This window comes from Nilaparvata lugens, chromosome 9 (assembly GCF_014356525.2).
Source record: "Nilaparvata lugens isolate BPH chromosome 9, ASM1435652v1, whole genome shotgun sequence".
Lineage (NCBI taxonomy): Eukaryota > Metazoa > Arthropoda > Insecta > Hemiptera > Delphacidae > Nilaparvata > Nilaparvata lugens.
Genome location: NC_052512.1, coordinates 43,249,959 through 43,270,040, shown reverse-complemented (window position 1 = coordinate 43,270,040; position 20,082 = coordinate 43,249,959). Strand labels below are relative to the sequence as shown.

Sequence of the window (20,082 nt, the reverse complement as noted above, 5' to 3'; positions counted from 1 at the left end):
TAACTGCCAACTTTAACTATTAACCTTTAAAATTAATAAAACGGTTCTCTTTCTTGCCACTGCCTTCTATAGAGGATATTTGTCCCAGTTATACAATGGGGTCCACGTTATAATGACAGTGGATAAAAGATGGGAGAACAGCGTTGCCGATTCTCTGCCTTGCCACTGCCTTCTATAGAGGATATTTGTCCCAGTTATACAATGGGGTCCACGTTATAATGACAGTGGATAAAAGATGGGAGAACAGCGTTGCCGATTCTCTGCCTTGCCACTGCCTTCTATAAAGGATAGATAACTGGATAGATTTCATGAAATAAAAAGTCAACATATAACTTGCAGCAAACTTTATTAGTAAAATACCCAACACCACAAACAAAATAAAAGTAAATCAAAGCAAAAAACATAATGAAATAGATACATTTCATAAAAGGGAACTATTCTAAATGCTAATAAAAGAATATTTCTATTGAACTGAAAGTATAATTAAAACAACTGAAGAAAAGTTCAAAACAAACATAATGGATAATTATATAATATTTCTAGGATAAGATAAATAATCCTAATGTTAGGAGGTGAAGAAGAAGGAGGGGGAGGGCAAGGAGAATGAGAAGGAGGAGAAGTAGAAGAACAAAAAAGATAAGACAGGAGAAGAAGAAGTAGAAGAGGAAGAAGAAGAAATTGAAGAGAAAGATGAAGAAGAAGAAGAAAAGGATGAAGAAGAAGGAGTCAGGAGACAAAGAAAACTGGTGAAGAAGAAGAAGAATAAGACAGGAGAAGAAGATTTTTAAGAGGAAGAAGAAGAAGTTGAAGAGGAAGATGAAGGAGAAGAAGAAGAGGAGGATGAATAAGAAGAAGAAGCAGAAGAAGAACAAGAAGAAGACATGAGAAGAAAAAGAAGAAGGAGACAGGAGACGAAGAAAAAGAAGAAAACCAGAGAAGAAGAAGAAGTAGAAGACAGGTGATTAAAAAGAAGAAAAAAAGAAGAAAAATAAGACAGGTGGAGAAGAAGTAGAAGAGGAAGGAGAAGAAGAGAAGGATGAAGATGAAGAAGAAGGAGAAGAAGAAGAAGGAGAAAACAGGAGAAAAACAAGAAGACATGAGAAGAAAAAAATAAGAAGAAGACAGGTGATTAAGAAGAAGAAGAAGAAAAATAAGATAGGAGAAGAAGTAGAAGAGGAAGAAGAAAAGGGGAATATGAAGAAGAAGATGATGATGAAGAAGAAGAAGAGGAATATGAAGAAGAAGATGATGAAGAAGAAGGATAAGAAAAAGATGAAGAAGGAGGAGAAGAAGAAAAAGAATAATAAGAAGAAGATGATGAAGAAGAAGATGATGATGATGATGATGATGATGATGATGATGATGATGATGATGATGATGATGATGATGATGATGATGATGATGAAGAAGATGAAGAAGAAGAAGAAGATGATGAAGAAGAAGGAGAAGAAAAAGAGGAAGTAGAGGAATATGAAAAAGAAGAAGAAAGGTGTTTTAATATATAATAATGACATAAATAATAAGAACTAATTATAAATAATGAATAACATAATAATCATTTTTCATCAGCCAAGTAATAGTCAAGATCGAGCCAATCTGATAGGTGGTTAGGGGTTTTGAGTTCTAACTTCGCCTCTGAAAACAAAAAATAGGAAAATATTAGTAAACTAAAATATATTTCCGCCACACTGCACAGAAAGCAGCTGTTTTCCAGTCCCTATGTAGATCTGAAAGACGTTGTTTGCAGACGACTCTCATCTGACGTCAGAACAGGTTTCTTTTCCGGTCTAGGCCAGAAAGTGTTCTCTTTCCAGCCGCTTGGAAGTCCGTAGTTGATAAGTCATCCGCTAGATTGGGCGAGTGTCAACTTTCTTCATCAAAGTCGCCATGATTTTAGTTCGAATTTCGAATCAAACAAATTCAGTATTCGCTTCACAACCATTTTCATTCAATTATTTATTTTTGATTAGCACATTCCAAATTTTCAAAAATGCTTGAAGATGATGACGTCTGTGATATTCCAAGTGAAATTTTAAAAGAATCTGGAATCCTGACTGCAAATCTTCTACCACTAAAATCAAGAGATAGGTACGATAACAAGTATTCTTTATTTATTTTGTCAGCAATACCTTTAGTGTGGCGAAATAGTTATTTGAATATCTAGAGTGAAAAGTGCTGGTTTTTCTCCCTGAGGGAAAAGTTTGAAGCCCGAGGAAAAGCCGAGGGCAACAATTTTCCTGAGGGAGAAAAAACATTTTTCACTCGTGATATACACAACATTTTTCCTCCACCTACATTTTTATAAAAACTGCAAATAAAATAATTTTTAAAAACGTATGTGACCAAACAATGTGTTACAACATGATCTAAAAAGTAAACAGAAACAGCTGGCTTGTAATCACAGTTCTCCTCTGACATCACTATCTATCGGCTAAAGTTGTAACAACAATGACAGCCACAACTACAGCTATGATGAAGTTCCCGTTTCAAATTTGATTAGTTAATAAGTAATATTTGTTGGCTGGTATTTTTAATAACATGGATTAAAAGAAAAAAATATATAAATTTTTTCTAGTATAGTGTGTCACATGGTATTTTAGCACCACAAAATATTTTTGAAATACTACTGAACTTTAATAGAATTATAAAATGGAAAAGAAAGATAACCTAGTCAAAGAACCACTCAAGTAAAATCGAATGTTGTTAGTGATAAAGAGTAATCGTATTATCTAAAGCGATATGAAAAAACATGCATAATTGTAATTCAACAATAATGAGGATCCATTGGCAGAATTAAAAACTATAAAGCGGCTTATTTATTATTGGCAGATTATAAAAAAATAAAAGTTAGCATGTACATTTGAGGTTAGAATTATTATTGTTTACACTTTTAAATGAATCAATCGATCTAGAATAAATTGATAGTTATTTAAATCAATACCTAACAAATCAGCTGATTGCTCAATCAACCAGTACAAGTTGAATTATAAAGTTTACTCACAAAAGGTATTCTATATAGGCCTACTGAGGAAGATTTATGTAAATAAATAGGGATAACTATTATTGCTGCATAAATATTTATTACAATCTAAAAAAGTACAAAAATCAAGGGTATACAAAACTTGTATAAAAAAACTAAATATATGTTACATGTTAGCATCGTATATCGCGATTTATTTATCAGAATAGTTTAAGACAATCACTCCATATATTTATATAAATACTTTTATTTATTTTTTCTATTATAAAGTTGAAGAAACCCTGAATCTGAAGCAACCAATTGTATGGAGTTTGTTAAATTAAAAGCCAATCAGAAAGAAGCTTACAAATCATTCAAGGAAGAGATAACATTTTTCTGAAAACCACCTTCTTCTGGCTTAGGATCTCGTTCTGAAAGGATGCACAAGGAAATTAGGGTTCTTCCTTCTTGTTAAATTTTAAAATTATCAAGCCAATCCCTTTTTTAAATGTGAACTATTTGTAATTAATGTTTATTTATCTGTGAACTCAGTGTTGTTGAAGAGTTTGTAATTGTAATCAATTCCCATAAATATATCTGTAATATGGAAAGAAAACTATAAGAAATCTGGCCACGCGCGAGCCCAGCCGAGACGAAAAGGACCTGTATAATTAATTATTGGAAATAATTAATTCATTCTACAAGACCGTCAAGAACATCATTAATGTGAGTGTTAGATCAAACGAGCTCGTTTTATAAAGGTCTTTTATTAAGAGTTGGGGAATAAATCAAAGCGCTTTATAAATAAATTCGAATCAAGGAAATTTTGCAATGTGTTGAGTGCTATCATATAGTTTATAAGAACGTTTTATGAATTTTATTTGATATATGTAGGAAGCTCACTTCCATGCACAGCACGGACTCATTAAAAACCCTGAGATTTTATTTTTTAAATATCAATTTTATTAATTATTATTTGCTAATTAATCAAAGCTTGCCCTATTAAATCTGCAGACCAAACAGGTTTTAAATTGTAGAATTCTGAATTGACTTGAAGTCCACGCATCAGTATCAAATATAATATATTTATAATCTTTAAGGCTCACAATTGTGAATGCTAGTAAACCTTGTGATAATTATTCAAATATTAGAAAATAATTTATTTAAAGAAAATTATAGATATAGAATATTTTATATATATATATATTATATATATATATATATATAATATATATATATATATATATTGTTTATGGGAATATATTTTGTGTTTTATGTTAGCATACAAAATCATAGAAGTTTATTTTATCCTAATTCATCTCGTGATATACAGTTTGGGCTGTCTCAGTACCAAGAAAAAATATTCTGCAGCATATAAAATTAGTGAATCAATTAATATTGATCTTATTAAGAGCATTCAGTACTTATCATCCTTTGATGATAGTCACATTAGTCTGCCAGAAAAAATATATTGATATATATATTAATAAGGTTCCAGTTATATCATATAAGGATCCAGAGAGCTTCAAGAACTGGCGTTGTAAGTTCTAAGGAATTTCAGAAGGATAAATTGGTGAATACCTGTATTCATGATGAGCGTTTTAAACATCAACTAGAAAAAACCATAGTTGGTCTTCATTATTCTCGGTTGGATACATGGTTACTGGTAATCAGTCATCAACTATCTTTTCAATTTCCTTATTGGTATTCTTCAAGAACTTCATAGAAGCAGCGGTAAGAATTATTAATCACCAGTCATTGAACCTTGTGGTGATTAAATATATTTGGAAAATTCATGTATCTACCACTGAGCTAGAGCTGCGGTTTGAACCCAGCAATTTTGCAAGCCGGACGGCCTTAACTATCTGGGAATTTATTCGCAAATTAGGGACTTTAGCAACTGCTCTTATATATTATTAAATTTACCATTTTACATAATATCACCCAACAAGTGGGGCAAAGGTTTACCATTTCACATAATGGCTTCACAACGTGGGACTCTGTCATAAGAGATGAACCCCCAGGAAGTACGTTTTCACAAGTGATATGAAGTTTGTAATAATAATTTCAGCATACAAACATAAATTATTTTCTATATCGATCAAATGTCTGGTTGAGGTATTGAATTTAGTTGGTTTAATGACTACTCTATATGCTTCCTCATCTGAGCTTAGACCTTCTGACCTATTCCAAATGTACGTTTTTAAAATAGAGATGCTTCCCATGTTATTTGAATGGAGTCACTTTTACTCCCTAGGGAGTTTTTCTGTTTTTTAGTACCGAGAGCGAAAAAGTGACACTTTAGTATCATGTTTCAGGGAGTAAAGTAAGTACTTTTGACAGTAGGTGGAGGAAAAATATTGTTCGCACCATGGGCAAAAATGTATTTCTGGCTCTCAATCTTTTCTAGTCCTCGGCCTAAGGCCTCAGACTTGAAAATCGATTTCGAGCCAGAAAAATATCATTTTCTGCTTAAGGTGCGAAATATACTATTTCAGAAACTACTTATTTAAATAAATAATACAACAATAAATTTAGTCTTCCAACACCTATTTTGAGGTCCACGTTATAATGTCAGTGGATACAGATAGAAGAGCAGCGTTGTCTGTTCTCTGCCTTAGTTTATTAATCATATTTATACATTGTCGAAAACAGATTTGGCATCGTTGCGGAGTTAGTAAATGATAGTACTACCTGCTTTGTCGATTGATAGACAAGGATAGCAACATAAAAGTTTATCAAATACTGTCATTATAACGTGGACCTCACTATATAGTGTATTCCACGTTATAATGGCAGTATCTGATCAACATTGGTGTTGCTATCCTTGTCTATCATTCAACAAAGCAGATAGCGCTATCCTTTCCTACCTCTACACTGTTGCCAAAGTTTGAATTTTTGTGTCAGATTCTTGTGTTATAAGTCAAGCTAACATGATACTGTATCATGTGTGATGATACTGTATCATATGTGTTGATACTGTATCATGTGTGTTGATACTGTATCATGTGTGATGATACTGTATCATGTGTGGTGATCTTTGTATCATCTTCCTATAGTGAGGTCCATGTTATAATGACAGTATTTGACTAGTAGTTCTGTGAACAGTAGACCTCGCGCTCAGTAAGTTACATTGACCTGTTGTTGTTTTCTCAAAAGTTAATAAATAATTTATTAATTTAAAATGTCTAGACAGAATCCTAAAAAAACATAGAGCTTTCTGTCCTCTCGTACCGTGCATGTCGTCCCGGAATATGAGTGTGAGCGCTGTTATCAGGTCTGGCTGCAACTGTCTACAACGTTGATGGAAAGATACGTTTTCAAGATGTTCGATGTTTTTGAACGGGTAGTAATCCGTAGTATTATAGTCAACTGTCTACTAACGTTGATGGAATGATACATTTTCAAGATGTTCCATGTTTTTGAACGGGTAGTATTATTGACCGAGCGAAGTGAGGTCTAAGATTCAAGTCGACGGTTTGGCATTTCTCTTCATGTTTATATGTTGCGCATTTACGGCGAAACGCGGTAAAAGATTTTCATGAAATTTGACAGGTATATTCCTTTTTTAATTGCGCGTCGACGTATATACAAGGTTTTTGGAAATTTTGCATTCCAAGGATAATATAAAAGGAAAAAGGAGCCTCCTTCATACGCCAATATTAGAGTAAAAATTAGACTATAGAATTATTCATCATAAATCAGCTGACAAGTGATTACACAGATGTGTGGAGAAGCCAGTCTATTGCTGTATTTGTATAAGGTATATAGTTTCAATCAAAGACCTTAAAGAGGTATGCATCTTTAAGCTGGGTTTACACCAAAGTTATTAACATAATATTAATAACTTATTCCTTATAGATTCTATTGGATTGAACGGAAGTTGACAAACACACATCTTCATCATGTGTATGATAAGTTATGTTCAATCTAATATGATCTATAAGGATTGAGTTATTAACATTATGTTAATAACTTTGGACTAATCGCAGCTTTAAGGTATTTGGGTTCAATATTTTGTTTTGCAGTCATGGTATTATTATACGTGCCCATTAGTATCAATATTCTCACATTCGAAAAAACTAATTTAATAGGTGATTAAAAATGAACAAATGAACTAAATAATGCTGGAGAAATTATATTATTTTTGATTGTAAAAAATTAATTCCCATCAGATAGAAAGATTATCACGGAACTGGATGAATTATATCATATGGAATACAAATTCAAATGTGAACTGAGTTTGTTAACATTTAAAACAAGTGACATCAGGTACTTGTGGATGAGAATACTGCGTGAGGTCTACTGTTCACAGAACTAATAGTATAAAAGGAAAAAGGAGCCTCCTTCATACGCCAATATTAGAGTAAAAATCAGACTATAGAATTATTCATCATAAATCAGCTGACAAGTGATTACACAGATGTGTGGAGAAGCCAGTCTATTGCTGTATTTCCATAAGGTCTATAGTTTCAATCAGGTACTTGTGGATGAGAATACTGCGTGAAGTCTACTGTTCACAGAACTACTAGTAATTATATGGCTATTTAATACGATGGAAAATTCATAATTTTCTTTTTAAATGTGATGTTGCCAACCATCGTTCATTTATAAAGGCGAAATGAATATTTTGTCCTACCTTTTACTTAATATAGTAGGCCTCTCCAGTTTTTTCCTCGTGTTCAAATTTCGCCTTCCTTATACTTATTGCAGTTTTGACGATTTCTTCCTAAAAAAAAAACGTTTGAAGTTAGTAATTATTATTATTATATCTGAGTACTAGCCGCCAGGCTCGCTTTGCTCTCCATATCCGCCCCCTGCACCCCCGACTGGATCATCCAAAAATGAGATCAGCGGGCTCGCTTCACTCGCCTGCATTTTTCATTTGTGCATGCTTCATTCCATTGGAAAGTCTTCTTAAGTCATTCCATTAACGTCAAGCGCTTAGCTTTAGGGACAAACTAATTCCGCTAGATCGCTCCAGCTGTACTATTCACTTGCTGCCTGAGCATAGCAGGCATAAAACCGTGCTTCAAAGGTACACATACCAGCGGCTAATATTGTGTCTATAAAAGAGGTTTAAGCATCAACTTCATTCACCAAGAACAGCACTACAAGTTGCTATGAATTTGAAGTCTATAAAACGAACATTGAATGTGAAAAAGGAGTTTAAAATTCATGAAAATTAATTTTTTTTCAGATTTTCAAAAACAAAGTTGAAGTATTTTTTGCTACATTGAAGAGGAGACTTGCATATTCTTCTCAGATTTTTCGGAACAGTGGTTTTTGTAGGGTATGTGTACCATCTGCCTCAAAAAAGTGACTTTTGAAGCCCTATTGTTAGCTAACAGAAGCTGATAAAAATATTTCAATTGCATAGATTATGTCCTAAGAACCTGTCCAATAGATTAGAAAAAGGAAAAAAATATATGAAAAAAAATTATTGAAAATGCACAACCTTGATTGGGAGATGAGATATCGTGTACACAGACGCACACACACACACACACACACACACACACACCACACACACACACACACACACACACACACCACACACACACACACACACACACACATACATATATATATATATATATATATATATATATATATATATATATATATATATTTTATCACGTACACCCTGAGTAGCTTCAGAGGTGGGTGATTGATACCCAGGTGTTGCTCCTGGATGACTTAGCTCAGTTGTAATGTGGGCGGGGATAGGGGGCAAGTCGAAGTTCCTCTTCTTCCTTCTTTGTGCCTCAGCTGGCGTGGACAGCACCTCCTGGTGCTTCTGACAGCGTGAAGGTTGCTCTCTTCTCTGATGACACCACTTTGATGTGATTTTGTATTGGCCTTATGGCCTAGGTTCCGCTCCAGTAAAGTAGGAAGAGGAAGGATAGACAGGAGGGACGGCAGACTACGGTCCACTGTGCCCTGGGGAGATAGAAGGTTAGGGACGGCAGACAACGGTCCGCTGTGCCCTGGGGAGATGGAAGGATAGGGATAGCAGATGATGGTCCGCTGTGCCCTCGGGAGATGGAAGGATAGGGATGGCAGATGACGGTCCGCTGTACCCTGGGGAGATGGAAGGATAGGGATGGCAGACGACGGTCTGCTGTGCCCTGGGGAGATGGAAGGATAGGGACAGCAGACGACGGTCCGCTGTGCCCTGGGGAGATGGAAGGATAGGGATGACAGACGACGGTCTGCTGTGCCCTGGGGAGATGGGAGGATAGGGACGGCAGACAACGGTCCGCTGTGCCCTGGGGAGATGGAAGGATAGGGACGGCAGACGACGGTCCGCTGTGCCCTGGGGAGATGAAAGGATAGGGCCGGCAGACGACGGTCCGCTGTGCCCTGGGGAGATGGAAGGATAGGGACGGCAGACGACGGTCTGCTGTGCCCTGGGGAGATGGAAGGATAGGGACGGCAGATGATGGTCCACTGTACCCTGGGGAGATGGAAGGATAGGGATCGCAGACAACGTTTTGCTGTGCCCTGGGGAGATGTAAGGATAGGGATGGCAGACGACGGTCCGCTGTGCCCTGAGGAGATAGAAGGTTAGGGACAGCAGACGATGGTCTGCTGGGCCCTGGGGAGATAGAAGGTTTGGGACGGCAGACGACGGTCTGCTGTGCCCTAGGGAGATGGAAGGATAGGGACGTATGGCAGCCAATGGGCCGCTGTACAAGGACAGGAGGTCAGGGACGTATGGCAGCCAACGGGCCGCTGTACAAGGACAGGAGGTCAGGGACGTACGGCAGCCAATGGGCTGCTGTACAGGAGAGGAAGGTTGGGAGCGGAATGCTGTGGTCTGGGGCTCGTCCGGCGTTTAAATACTCTCCTAAAGTGGAGGGGATGTAGATGTGCTGCCACCACAGGCAGTAAGAATCCTCCCAATGCACGGAAGATGGTGCGCCATTGGTACCCTTCTTATCTCTGCGGTCAGCTAGCTTGCTGATAGCCGAGTGTCTTTCAATAATATCATTAATTATTTTATCATCACAATTTTACTTTGTTACACCCCACTCCTACTCGGGTGGGGGGGGAATTGGAGCCCTCTATGGCACCACCTTAAAAGGCGTGAGCCATCTAGGCATCACCTTAAGAGGTGTACACCTCCCAGGCATCACCTTTAGAGGTGTATGCCACTCACTATGAGCGTCATTCATACCTGGTCCACAGGTACATATTTACACTGTCCATCCGGTAATCAGACTTTCAAGCGTGGCTTGCAGGCCCATTTACGCTCACCAGGTGTTGAGACTCGGTGACACAGCACCAGATCCATATGTTCTGGTCTGGGATCCTGTGGGACTATCTCTTTGACAGTCAAAGGGGCCATTGACTTTTCCACATCCATGTCAGTCAATAGTGGCATTGATTCATTCCTTACCACCTTCCTGTTTTTTGGGAGTGCTGAATTGTTTTTAGAGGATGATATCCCACCTTGGTTTATCCTGTTTCTGTCGACTGCTAGGCTAACATCTGACTTGCTATGAGATGGCATTCGTTCCATCCTAACTTCCACAACTTTCTTGGAGTTCGAAGTCTTTGCTCTGACAGTTGGAGCATAAATTGTGGCCTGTTGTTCAGAGTTGTTCATTCCATCACAGTGATCAACTATGTCATCCCTGGATGCTTGTCTCAGAATATATGACAACTCTGCCTCTCTATCAATCAAGGCATTGGGTTCGACACTGTTCAAACCATCCAGCTTGAACATCCTTCTGTTCCGACTCTTGTTGTCCGGAGATTTGGAGTCTACAGCCGCTATTGTTGGGACTGATGTTCTCTCAGTCCTCAATAAGAGCAATCATGACATAATTCGCTGACTTGAAGGATAGCCCAGTCAATAAAGGTTTTTTCCGTCACAAAATTAGGAGAAAGCTGGATTTCTCACTATCGATAGAACCATCCCAGAGGGTCATTTTCCCAAAAGTCCCAAAGAATCCCGCTGGAGCTTTCCCCCCCAGCCCCCCCCAAAGTTCAGAAATGCAGGTTATCACGGGAAATGAATTATCTCGGTACCTATTTATCGGAAAACCTTCATTTATATGTCATTCGATTAGTAATATTATGGGCTACAATATTGGTCCTATTAATTTTTTCGATAAAATTGATAGATTTTTGAAAAAAACTATATATATGTCTAAATTTCGGATTTTTCAAAGTCCACTTTTCAGTTTTTTCCGTTTAACTTTTTAGTAAGCCATTTTTTGTAAAAAATACCTGAAATAAAAGTTTAGCCACTTTCATTGCGAATCCATTGATGTATATACTTATGCATTTACGATCTGAGCTGACGCAGTGGAAGGGGAAACAGCCGACGCGTTACGCCGCGGTCAAGTACCCTCATCACAGCCAACTACCGTTTCAGCATATCACTTCATTCATGTTCTTATACACGGCGCTCGGAATGATTCAATTTTTTTAATCCACCTTATGTTCCAACTTTCGCTGAATCCCAATTTCCATTTTTCAATCTTCCAAATACCTCAATTACCATGCTAATAATAAAAATCAAACTTTATTATAGACTATCAATAATGAAAATAATAACAAACATCAACTAATTATTTCTTTTTTTGTTTTCACAGAATTCGATAATAGTTATGTATTGAATAACGTAAGAGTCTATTACTTATCCTGCGTTATTAAATACATTTGCCAGTTTTGGTTCGGGGGGATTATTATTTCCCTAACTCGTCATGCAAGAGCCTGCAACAACATCTGCTTCCAATGGAACTTCTGATTTCTCTCTCTCATTTCTGAGAAGTTGGATAGAATATTTTTCTAGAGATTCAAACACTTCTTTCACATCTGGAAAACTTTCCTTCATCACATCAAGTAGAGCTGCGGCAGTCAAATTGTATGCTCTCACACACCTTGCATAAGCATGTCCATTCAACATGTGATTTATTGTTGATTGTCCATAAACAGTGGCCCATAGCTCTTCCAAGCCACTTCCTTCCATTATTTTCCCTATTGAACCTAGAAACGACATCAATAAATGAAAACCACCAAGCCGTACTATAACCCTCGACAAGTCACTATCATTTTCAGCAGAAGCTACAATTTCGGATGCCTTCAGAAACAACGGCTGATCAAAGTTACAATACAGGCATGATTTCTTTTTCGGCATTGTTCAGATGCAAAAGAGAGTGCACTGAAAATTGTGGATGGGTTGCTGGGATTCAAATTTATGAATGGTAGACCTAAAATATATGAAATTTCGCAGTTTTTCTCTTCTCTCATTATAGATGTCATGAAGCCATTCCATCCAGGTTGAATATTTGATCCAGCCAGCCATAAAATATTAGCTGGGAATATAAAGCGGTTCTGAATTCCAAGTTGAGAAACTTCAGGGGGAAATAATGTCTTTACATCTTCAATAGAAGTATTGGAAAGTCCACTCCTAGATTTTTTCTTGGCATAGGAGAGTTCACGGATTGCCTCACAGTTGAATCCTCCTGATTTGCAACGCTTTACCTTCACTTGGGCTTCAACACTTGAACTTGGTGTTACACATTGTATTCCTCCCATTGCATGAAATGAATTTAAACCATCCAAAGTCCGTACATTGACATCAGCATTGTCGAAAACGTACTGGATGAAAGCGTCCTCCTTTATCTCTGGTGAACCTGCATTGATTAACGAATTCATGTAAATGGATATTTCACTATAAGATGCACAAACTCCCATTGCTGAAAGAAGATCAATCAGATGTTTGGATCCATATAATCGATGAATTGTTAGTCCAAAGGCGGTGAGTATTGGTGATATAAATGATCTTGGCCTTAAAGATGAAATTATCACGTGGTTCAACACTGTACATTTTCTTAGAAAATTTCTTTCACTCGCTGGCTTTTTCTTTTCCAAAAGTCGGGCCATGAAAGCTTGGAGACTAGCTGGAACTAAATCTTCCCCTCCAGATTTAATTTCTTCCATGCTGGGATACTGTTCTGATTCGTAGTGCATTTTCTGAATATCTTTTATTATTTCTGCCGCTGATAGAACAATTTTCAATCGTTCAGCTTCAGTATTTTCACGTATATCTTTGGTGGAGTTTGAAGAGCTAACAATGTTCACTTTCCCCTCGGTTTTTGAAAAATATATACGATTTTTGAAATGATCTTTTAAAAGTTTTTTGAAATATTTGTCACTAAAACGTTGCTCACTATTAGAGAAATCATCCATTCTACTTTGCAATTCATCCACGGTGAATTGACATTCATCGGTGCTCTCTATGTACTCACAGAGTTTGCTGAAGGAATCTCCGATAATGCTTGGTCTCCCTATACTTTTTTTATCACTACTAGTAGTTCTGTAGAAATCAGTGAGACATTTCTTATGGTATCTAGCTTCAGGTGCCACAAGATCGGTAACGTTTAGAAGTTTACATTGAACTCGCTTACCCCAATCATCGTTCCTTTCGTCGCATCTTTTTAAGAAATTTTCTTTTGCCTCCAAAGTAGAAACCAAATGCACAGATTCTCGTCGTTCATGCGGAGCTTTAGTGTTAGAAGCAGCACGTTCCTCACAAAGAAAACAATCATTTTTGAAATCGAACTTATTTTCCAAATCTCTTAAAGCTAAACTCGATGAACAATCACTTTCACAGTTCTCTTTTTCTTTCAAAACAGTTTGAATTCTCGAAGGGTGAGTATATTTCTGTCTGCAATTCTTGTGAACAGTTACACTGGTCTTTACTCCTAATTACTATTAATACAGTCATTGAGTTGCAGGCTCACTTCTCTTATCCTTTCAAGTCCTTTTTTCACTAGAACTATATCGTCTTTGAGCTCTTTATCGCAAAAAACACACGATGCACTAGAATGTTCATTCGACATTTTCTGAAAATTACTGAATCGAAGTAGAGCGAAAAATCATTACCGTACTTGATTTATAACTGAAATGAATCTATAATAACGAAAGCTACCAACACGTTCTATTACTTCAACACTGATGTATAAAATATAAATGAATCAAATACCCTTAAAACTTTTAAAAAATATTATTCTCACATACATGTTTCGGGGCTAAGCCCATTTTCAATGTGAATGCAAATACATTGAAAATGGGCTTAGACCCGAAACATGTATGTGAGAATAATATTTTTTAAAAGTTTTAAGGGTATTTGATTCATTTATATTTTATACATCAATTTTATAAATAGCCCTAAGTAAGAAGTTCAATTACTTCAACACTGTACATACAACACTGCACTATACTGTATTTCAAAACACAGGACAAAACCGTACTGAATAAACTGAAGAACTTCTCTCTTCGAAAGCAACAGACGGACTGACTGATTATTTTGCTCGTTACAAGCAAAGTGGAGGGGATACAAATATTTTCAAAGGGAAGGAGTGTGAGAAAAATATTCTAAAATTCAGAGAATTTTTCGGCGCCTCTGCTTGAGAACCGTGAGATTAGCAAACATCAAACGCTCCTGTTTTCCAAGAAATCGCTATTGTCAACAAACAGTAATCTGTACTATACAACGTATTATTTTACGTTGATTCACTATGCTGATGATATTATTATATATTTGGGATTGTAGACGGAATTCAGAATGTTACATCAGTTAGACAACAAACGAGAGTTGAAACATAAAGTTTCAGTATGTGCTTGACCGCGGCGTAACGCGTTATCTCTTTCCCCTTCCACTGCGTCAGCTCGGATCGTAAGTGCATAAGTATATACATCAATGGATTCGCAATGAAAGTGGCTAAACTTTTTATTTCGGGTATTTTTTATAAAAAATGGCTTACTAAAAAGTTAAACGGAAAAAACTGAATAGTGGACTTTGAAAAATCCGAAATTTAGACATATATATAGTTTTTTTCAAACATCTATCAATTTTATCGAAAAAAGTAATAGGACCAATATTGTAGCCCATAATATTACAAATCGAATAACATATAATTAAAGGTTTTCCGATAAATAGGTACCGAGATAATTGATTTCCCGTGATAACCTGCATTTCGGAACTTTGGGGGGGCTGGGGGGGAAAGCTCCAGCGGGATTCTTTGGGACTTTTGGGAAAATGACCCTCTGGGATGGTTCTATCGATGGTGAGAAATCCAGCTTTCTCCTAATTTTGTGACGGAAATCGCCTTTTTGGACCTTTATTGACTGGGCTAGGAATCAATTTGGGAGGATCCCACTCCACCTCTCTCATGAATGTGTGAATATTCACTTTGTTATCACGCATAAATTCCATGCCTAATAGCAACTCTTGTCCAAGTCCTTCCACTATAGACACCGCTAGTGGAACTGTGATTTGTTCTATAGTTACATTAGTTGTCAGCTTCCCATTTGATGGGGTAGATCGTCCATCAGCTAATATCACGTGGTGATGAGTTGGTATCTTCCATATCATCCCTTTTTTTTGGAGAACTTCATAAAGCTCATTACTCATATAATTAGCTTCAGCGCCAGTATCTAGCAATGCCCAACACTTTTTACCACCAATTGTCACAGTAATGAATAGTCTGTTGTCCCTTGATGACTCTTCAATCACAGGAATCTTGTGTGCTGTTCGCATCACTGCTGTCTTATTTGGAGTTTTATTCTCCTTCTGCATATCACAGACACAATTCAGTGCTCTCTTTCTGCGCCTTTTACATGGTGGGATATTAGGACAGTGTGATCTCCAGTGCCCCGGTCTCTTGTAATGCCCACACATGGGTTCAGACTCACTAAGAGATGGTCTGTTACTAGTAGGGATTATAACTGTCTCAACCTCGAGCCTTGTAATCTTTTTCGTGTCCTCAGTCATTTGAACTCTCGAATTCTGTCTATTCTGTTTCTCATCTGCTTTGATTTGTTCATACTCCCTCGCGTATTTTTCCAATTCGTTGATACTATGAACATCTGATAGCCGAATATACAATTTGTACCATGGGAGGAGATTCTTATACACTCTCTGTAATTTATTTTCGTCTGTGAAACCTCCTCAATTCCTCATGAGTGTCAGTACATCTTCGAGAAATTCGTCAAACGATTCACCTTCCCTTTGCTTCCTTGCCTGAATTAGATTCTCAAGATCCTCCTCACAGGTAAGTGGGTAGTAGCGTGATCTGAAATCTGTCACAAAATTGTCCCATGACTTCCACTTGTCACGATGATTACGCATCCATAGAGTAGCTTTACCAACTAGTAACTCAGGTAGTGCAACTAGTAGTTGGTTGCCAGTGAGCACATAGGCTTGTTGTAGCTTGTCAAGCCTTTCTAAGAAGCTGGGAGCATCTGTCTGGCCGTCAAATGACAGTCTCCAGCTTCTTACTTTGTCACATACCATGCCTGGGTCCATGAGTGGGGTTTGTGTTAATGTTAGTTCTGAACTCAGCTTGGGCACCTGTCACTGAGTGGTTCTTACTTTGTTGCCTCGTGCCCCACGTTGGGCGCCAATCTATCATGTACACCCTGAGTAGCTTCAGAGGTGGGTGATTGATACCCAGGTGTTGCTCATGGATGACTTAGCTCAGTCGTAATGTGGGCGGGGAAAGGAGGCAAGTCGAAGTTCCTCTTCTTCCTTCTTTGTGCCTCAGCTGGCATGGACAGCACCTCCTGGTGCTTCTGATGGCATGAAGGTCACTCTCTTCTCTGATGACACCACTTTGATGTAATTCTGTATTGGCCTTACGGCCTCGGTTCTGCCCCAGTATAGTAGGAAGAGGAAGGATAGACTGGAGGGACGGCAGCCAACGGGCCGCTGTGCCTAGAGAGGATAGAAGGATAGGGACGGAGGCCAATGGGCCGCTGTGCCCTGGGGAGATGGAAGGATAGGGATGGCAGACGATGGTACACTGTGCCCTGGGGAGATAGAAGGTGAGGGACGGCAGTTGACGGTCCAGTGTGCCCTGGGGAGATGGAAGGATAGGGATGGCAGATGATGGTCCGCTGTGCCCTGGGGAGATAGAAGGTTAGGGATGGCAGACGACTGTTCGCTGTGCCCTGGGGAGATGGAAGGTTAGGGACGGCAGATGACGGTCTGCTGTGCCCTGGGGAGATGGAAGGATAGGGATGGCAGACAACGGTCTGCTGTGCCCTGGGGAGATAGAAGGTTAGGGACAGCAGATGATGGTTCATTGTGCCCTGGGGAGATGGAAGGACAGGGACGGCAGATGACTGTCCACTGTGTCCTGGGGAGATGGAAGGATAGGGACGGCAGATGACGGTCCGCTGTGCCCTGGGGAGATGGAAGGATAGGGATGGCAGACAACGATCCGCTGTGCCCTGGGGAGATGGTAGGATAGGGACGGAAGACGAAGGTCCACTGTGCCCTGGGGAGATGGAAGGATAGGGATGGCAGACGACAGTCCGCTGTGCCCTGGGGAGATGGAAGGATAGGGACGGCAGACGACGGTCTGCTGTGCCCTGGGGAGATGGAAGGATAGGGATGGCAGATGACGGTTCACTGTGCCCTGGGGAGATAGAAGAATAGGGATGGCAGATGATGGTCTGCTGTGCCCTGGGGAGATGGAAGGATAGGGATGGCAGACGACGGTCTGCTGTGCCCTGGGGAGATGGAAGGATAGGGATGGCAGATGACAGTCCGCTGGGCCATGGGGAGATAGAAGGTTAGGGATGGCAGACAACGGTCCGCTATGCCCTAGGGAGGTGGAAGGATAGGGACGTACGTAAGTTCTATCCAATGCAATTCAACATGGTGGATGAAATGGCGAAAATGTTGTCAAAAACAGGGGTTTTCGTGATTTTCTCGAGAACGGCTCCAACGATTTTAAACAAATTCATACCTGAAATAGTCATTGATGAGCTTTATTAACTTTCACAATTTCCAAATCTGTGAAAACTCCAGGAGCTCCACGCCATCTATGCAATGTTTGATTTTAGATTCTCAATTATCAGGCTTCAGATACAATTTGAACAAAAAATTTCAAGTGGAAACGATTGAGGATGAAAATCTCTACAATTAATGTCCAGTAACTTTTTCACCTAAAATTGAAAATAAGCTTGAAATTTGAGAAAATTTGATTATTCAATTGCAAACTGTTATCAAATGTTGATTATATTAAATCATTCACTATGAAGATATAGCAGACCTCGTGTGTCACCAGCATTATTGGAACATATGAATAAAGTTGAGCATTTGCTTATACTTCTAAAATGTGAAGCATTTGCTTCATTTTCTATGAATTAACGTAAGCAAAACCTTTTGCTCATGCTCATCAAGAAAATAGTTTGAGCATTTGCTCAAGAGTAAAAGCTTTTGCTCAAAATTGTATGAATAAACTAGAGCATTTGCTCAAAGGTGAGTCTAGTCTAGAGCAGCTTATCACCTTCTGCTCATAGTAAAATGGCTCAACTAATTCGTATGAGGAAGAGGAAACTATACCAGATACGATCACAACCAATAGTTGAGAACTATAAAACTCTTTAGATTGTCACGTGGTAAATTAATACCACCAAATATTTTAAAATGAACCAATGAAATATAATAGAACTATAAAATTGGAAAGAAGGTTAGACCTAGTCAAAGGATAAATCAACTCAAATCAAGTATTATTAGCGATTAGGAGTAATAGCATCATCAACAATGATAAGAAAACATGTATAATTGTGATTTAATAATTATGAGAACCCATTGGTAAGATCAAAAAATTATAAAGCGGCTTACTTATTATTGGCGGATTATAAAAAATAAAATGCATGAACATTGAGGTTAGAGTTATTTGTTTACATTTTGAAAAGAATTAGTCGATCTTGGATAAATCGATAATTATTAGAATCAATACTGAGCGAACCAGCTGATTATTCGATCAACCCATATGACAGGCTGAACTATATAAAATTTACTCATAAAGAATATATTATGCATACTAAAGGAAGTCGATATGTAGAAATACGAACATCCATTATTTCTGTATAAATATTTATTATAATCTAAAAAAGCATGATAAATCAAGAGTATACAAAACTCATATAAAAACTAAATGTATTAACATCGCATGTTAGGATTTATTTATGAAATCAATTTAAGATAAACACTCCATACATTTGTATAAAAATTCTTTTCTATTTAATTTTTTCTATTATAAAGCTGAGGAAGCCCTGATTCCCAAGGCAACCAATTGTATTGAGTCTATTAAATTGAAGGCCAATCAGAGAGTAGCTTACAGAATTATTCGTGGAAGAGACAAATTTTTCTAAAAACCTCCTTCTTCTGGCTTAAGATCCCGACCTGAGAGGACGCACATGGAGTTTAGGGTTCTTTCTTCTTCCTTTTAAAATTTTAAAACTATTAAGCCAGACCCTTTTTAATGTAAAGTATTTGTATTAAATGTTCAATTATATGTGAACTCAGTGCTGTCAAAGAGTTCGTAATTGTAATTGTTCCCTATAAATATATCTGTAATTCGGAAAGAAACTTATAAGAATCTGGATCACGTGCTAGCCCAGCAGAGACGAAAGGAGCCTACCTAATTAATTATTGGAAATAATTAATTCAATCCACGAGACCAGCTAGAACTTCAGTTCAGTGAGTGATAAGTCAAACCAAACGAGCTCGTTTTTTCTATGTTCAGTGGGGTAATTAATAAAAAAGTGCTATTCCAATTAATTTGAATTTAAATAAAAAGTCACCACGTGTTGAATAATATCACATAGTTCATAAGAACATTTATAAATTTATTTGATATATGTAGGAAGCTTACTTCCATGCACAGCCCGAATTCATACAAATCCCTGAGATCTCATGTTTGAATATTAATTTATTAATTATAAATTTGTTAATTGAACCAAGTATAGTATATCAAACCTATAGACCGAACAGGTTTTTATTTGCAGAATTTTGTATTGATTGGAAGTCTAAGTACCAGTATTAAATATAATGTATTTATGAATTTGAAACTCACTATTGTGAATATTAGCAAAGCCTGTGATAATTATTCAGATTTTAGAAATAGATTATTTAAGTGAATTATAGATATATCGAATATCTTATGCACATTTTTTATGGGAATATATTTTGTGTTTTATGTCAGCATACAAACTTATAGAATTTTTTATTATATCCTAACTCATCTTGTGTTATATAGTTTGAGCTGTTTTGGTACCAACAAATATTTAGCAGCACTTAAAAT

General features: G+C 37.6%; 1 protein-coding gene across 1 annotated transcript in view; it reads right to left on the bottom strand.

Annotated features, from left to right (window-relative positions):
- Positions 1 to 327: 327 nt before the first annotated feature.
- LOC111050398 overlaps positions 328 to 20,082 on the bottom strand; it is a 124,425-nt gene continuing 104,670 nt past the window's right edge. The window contains exons 14-15 of the mRNA XM_039435915.1: positions 7,599 to 7,688; positions 328 to 1,635 (exon numbers count right to left, since the gene is read on the bottom strand). Of these exons, the coding sequence (XP_039291849.1) occupies positions 7,602 to 7,688 (87 nt within the window). The 3' untranslated portion in view covers positions 328 to 1,635; positions 7,599 to 7,601. The remainder of the gene's footprint in view (positions 1,636 to 7,598; positions 7,689 to 20,082) is intronic.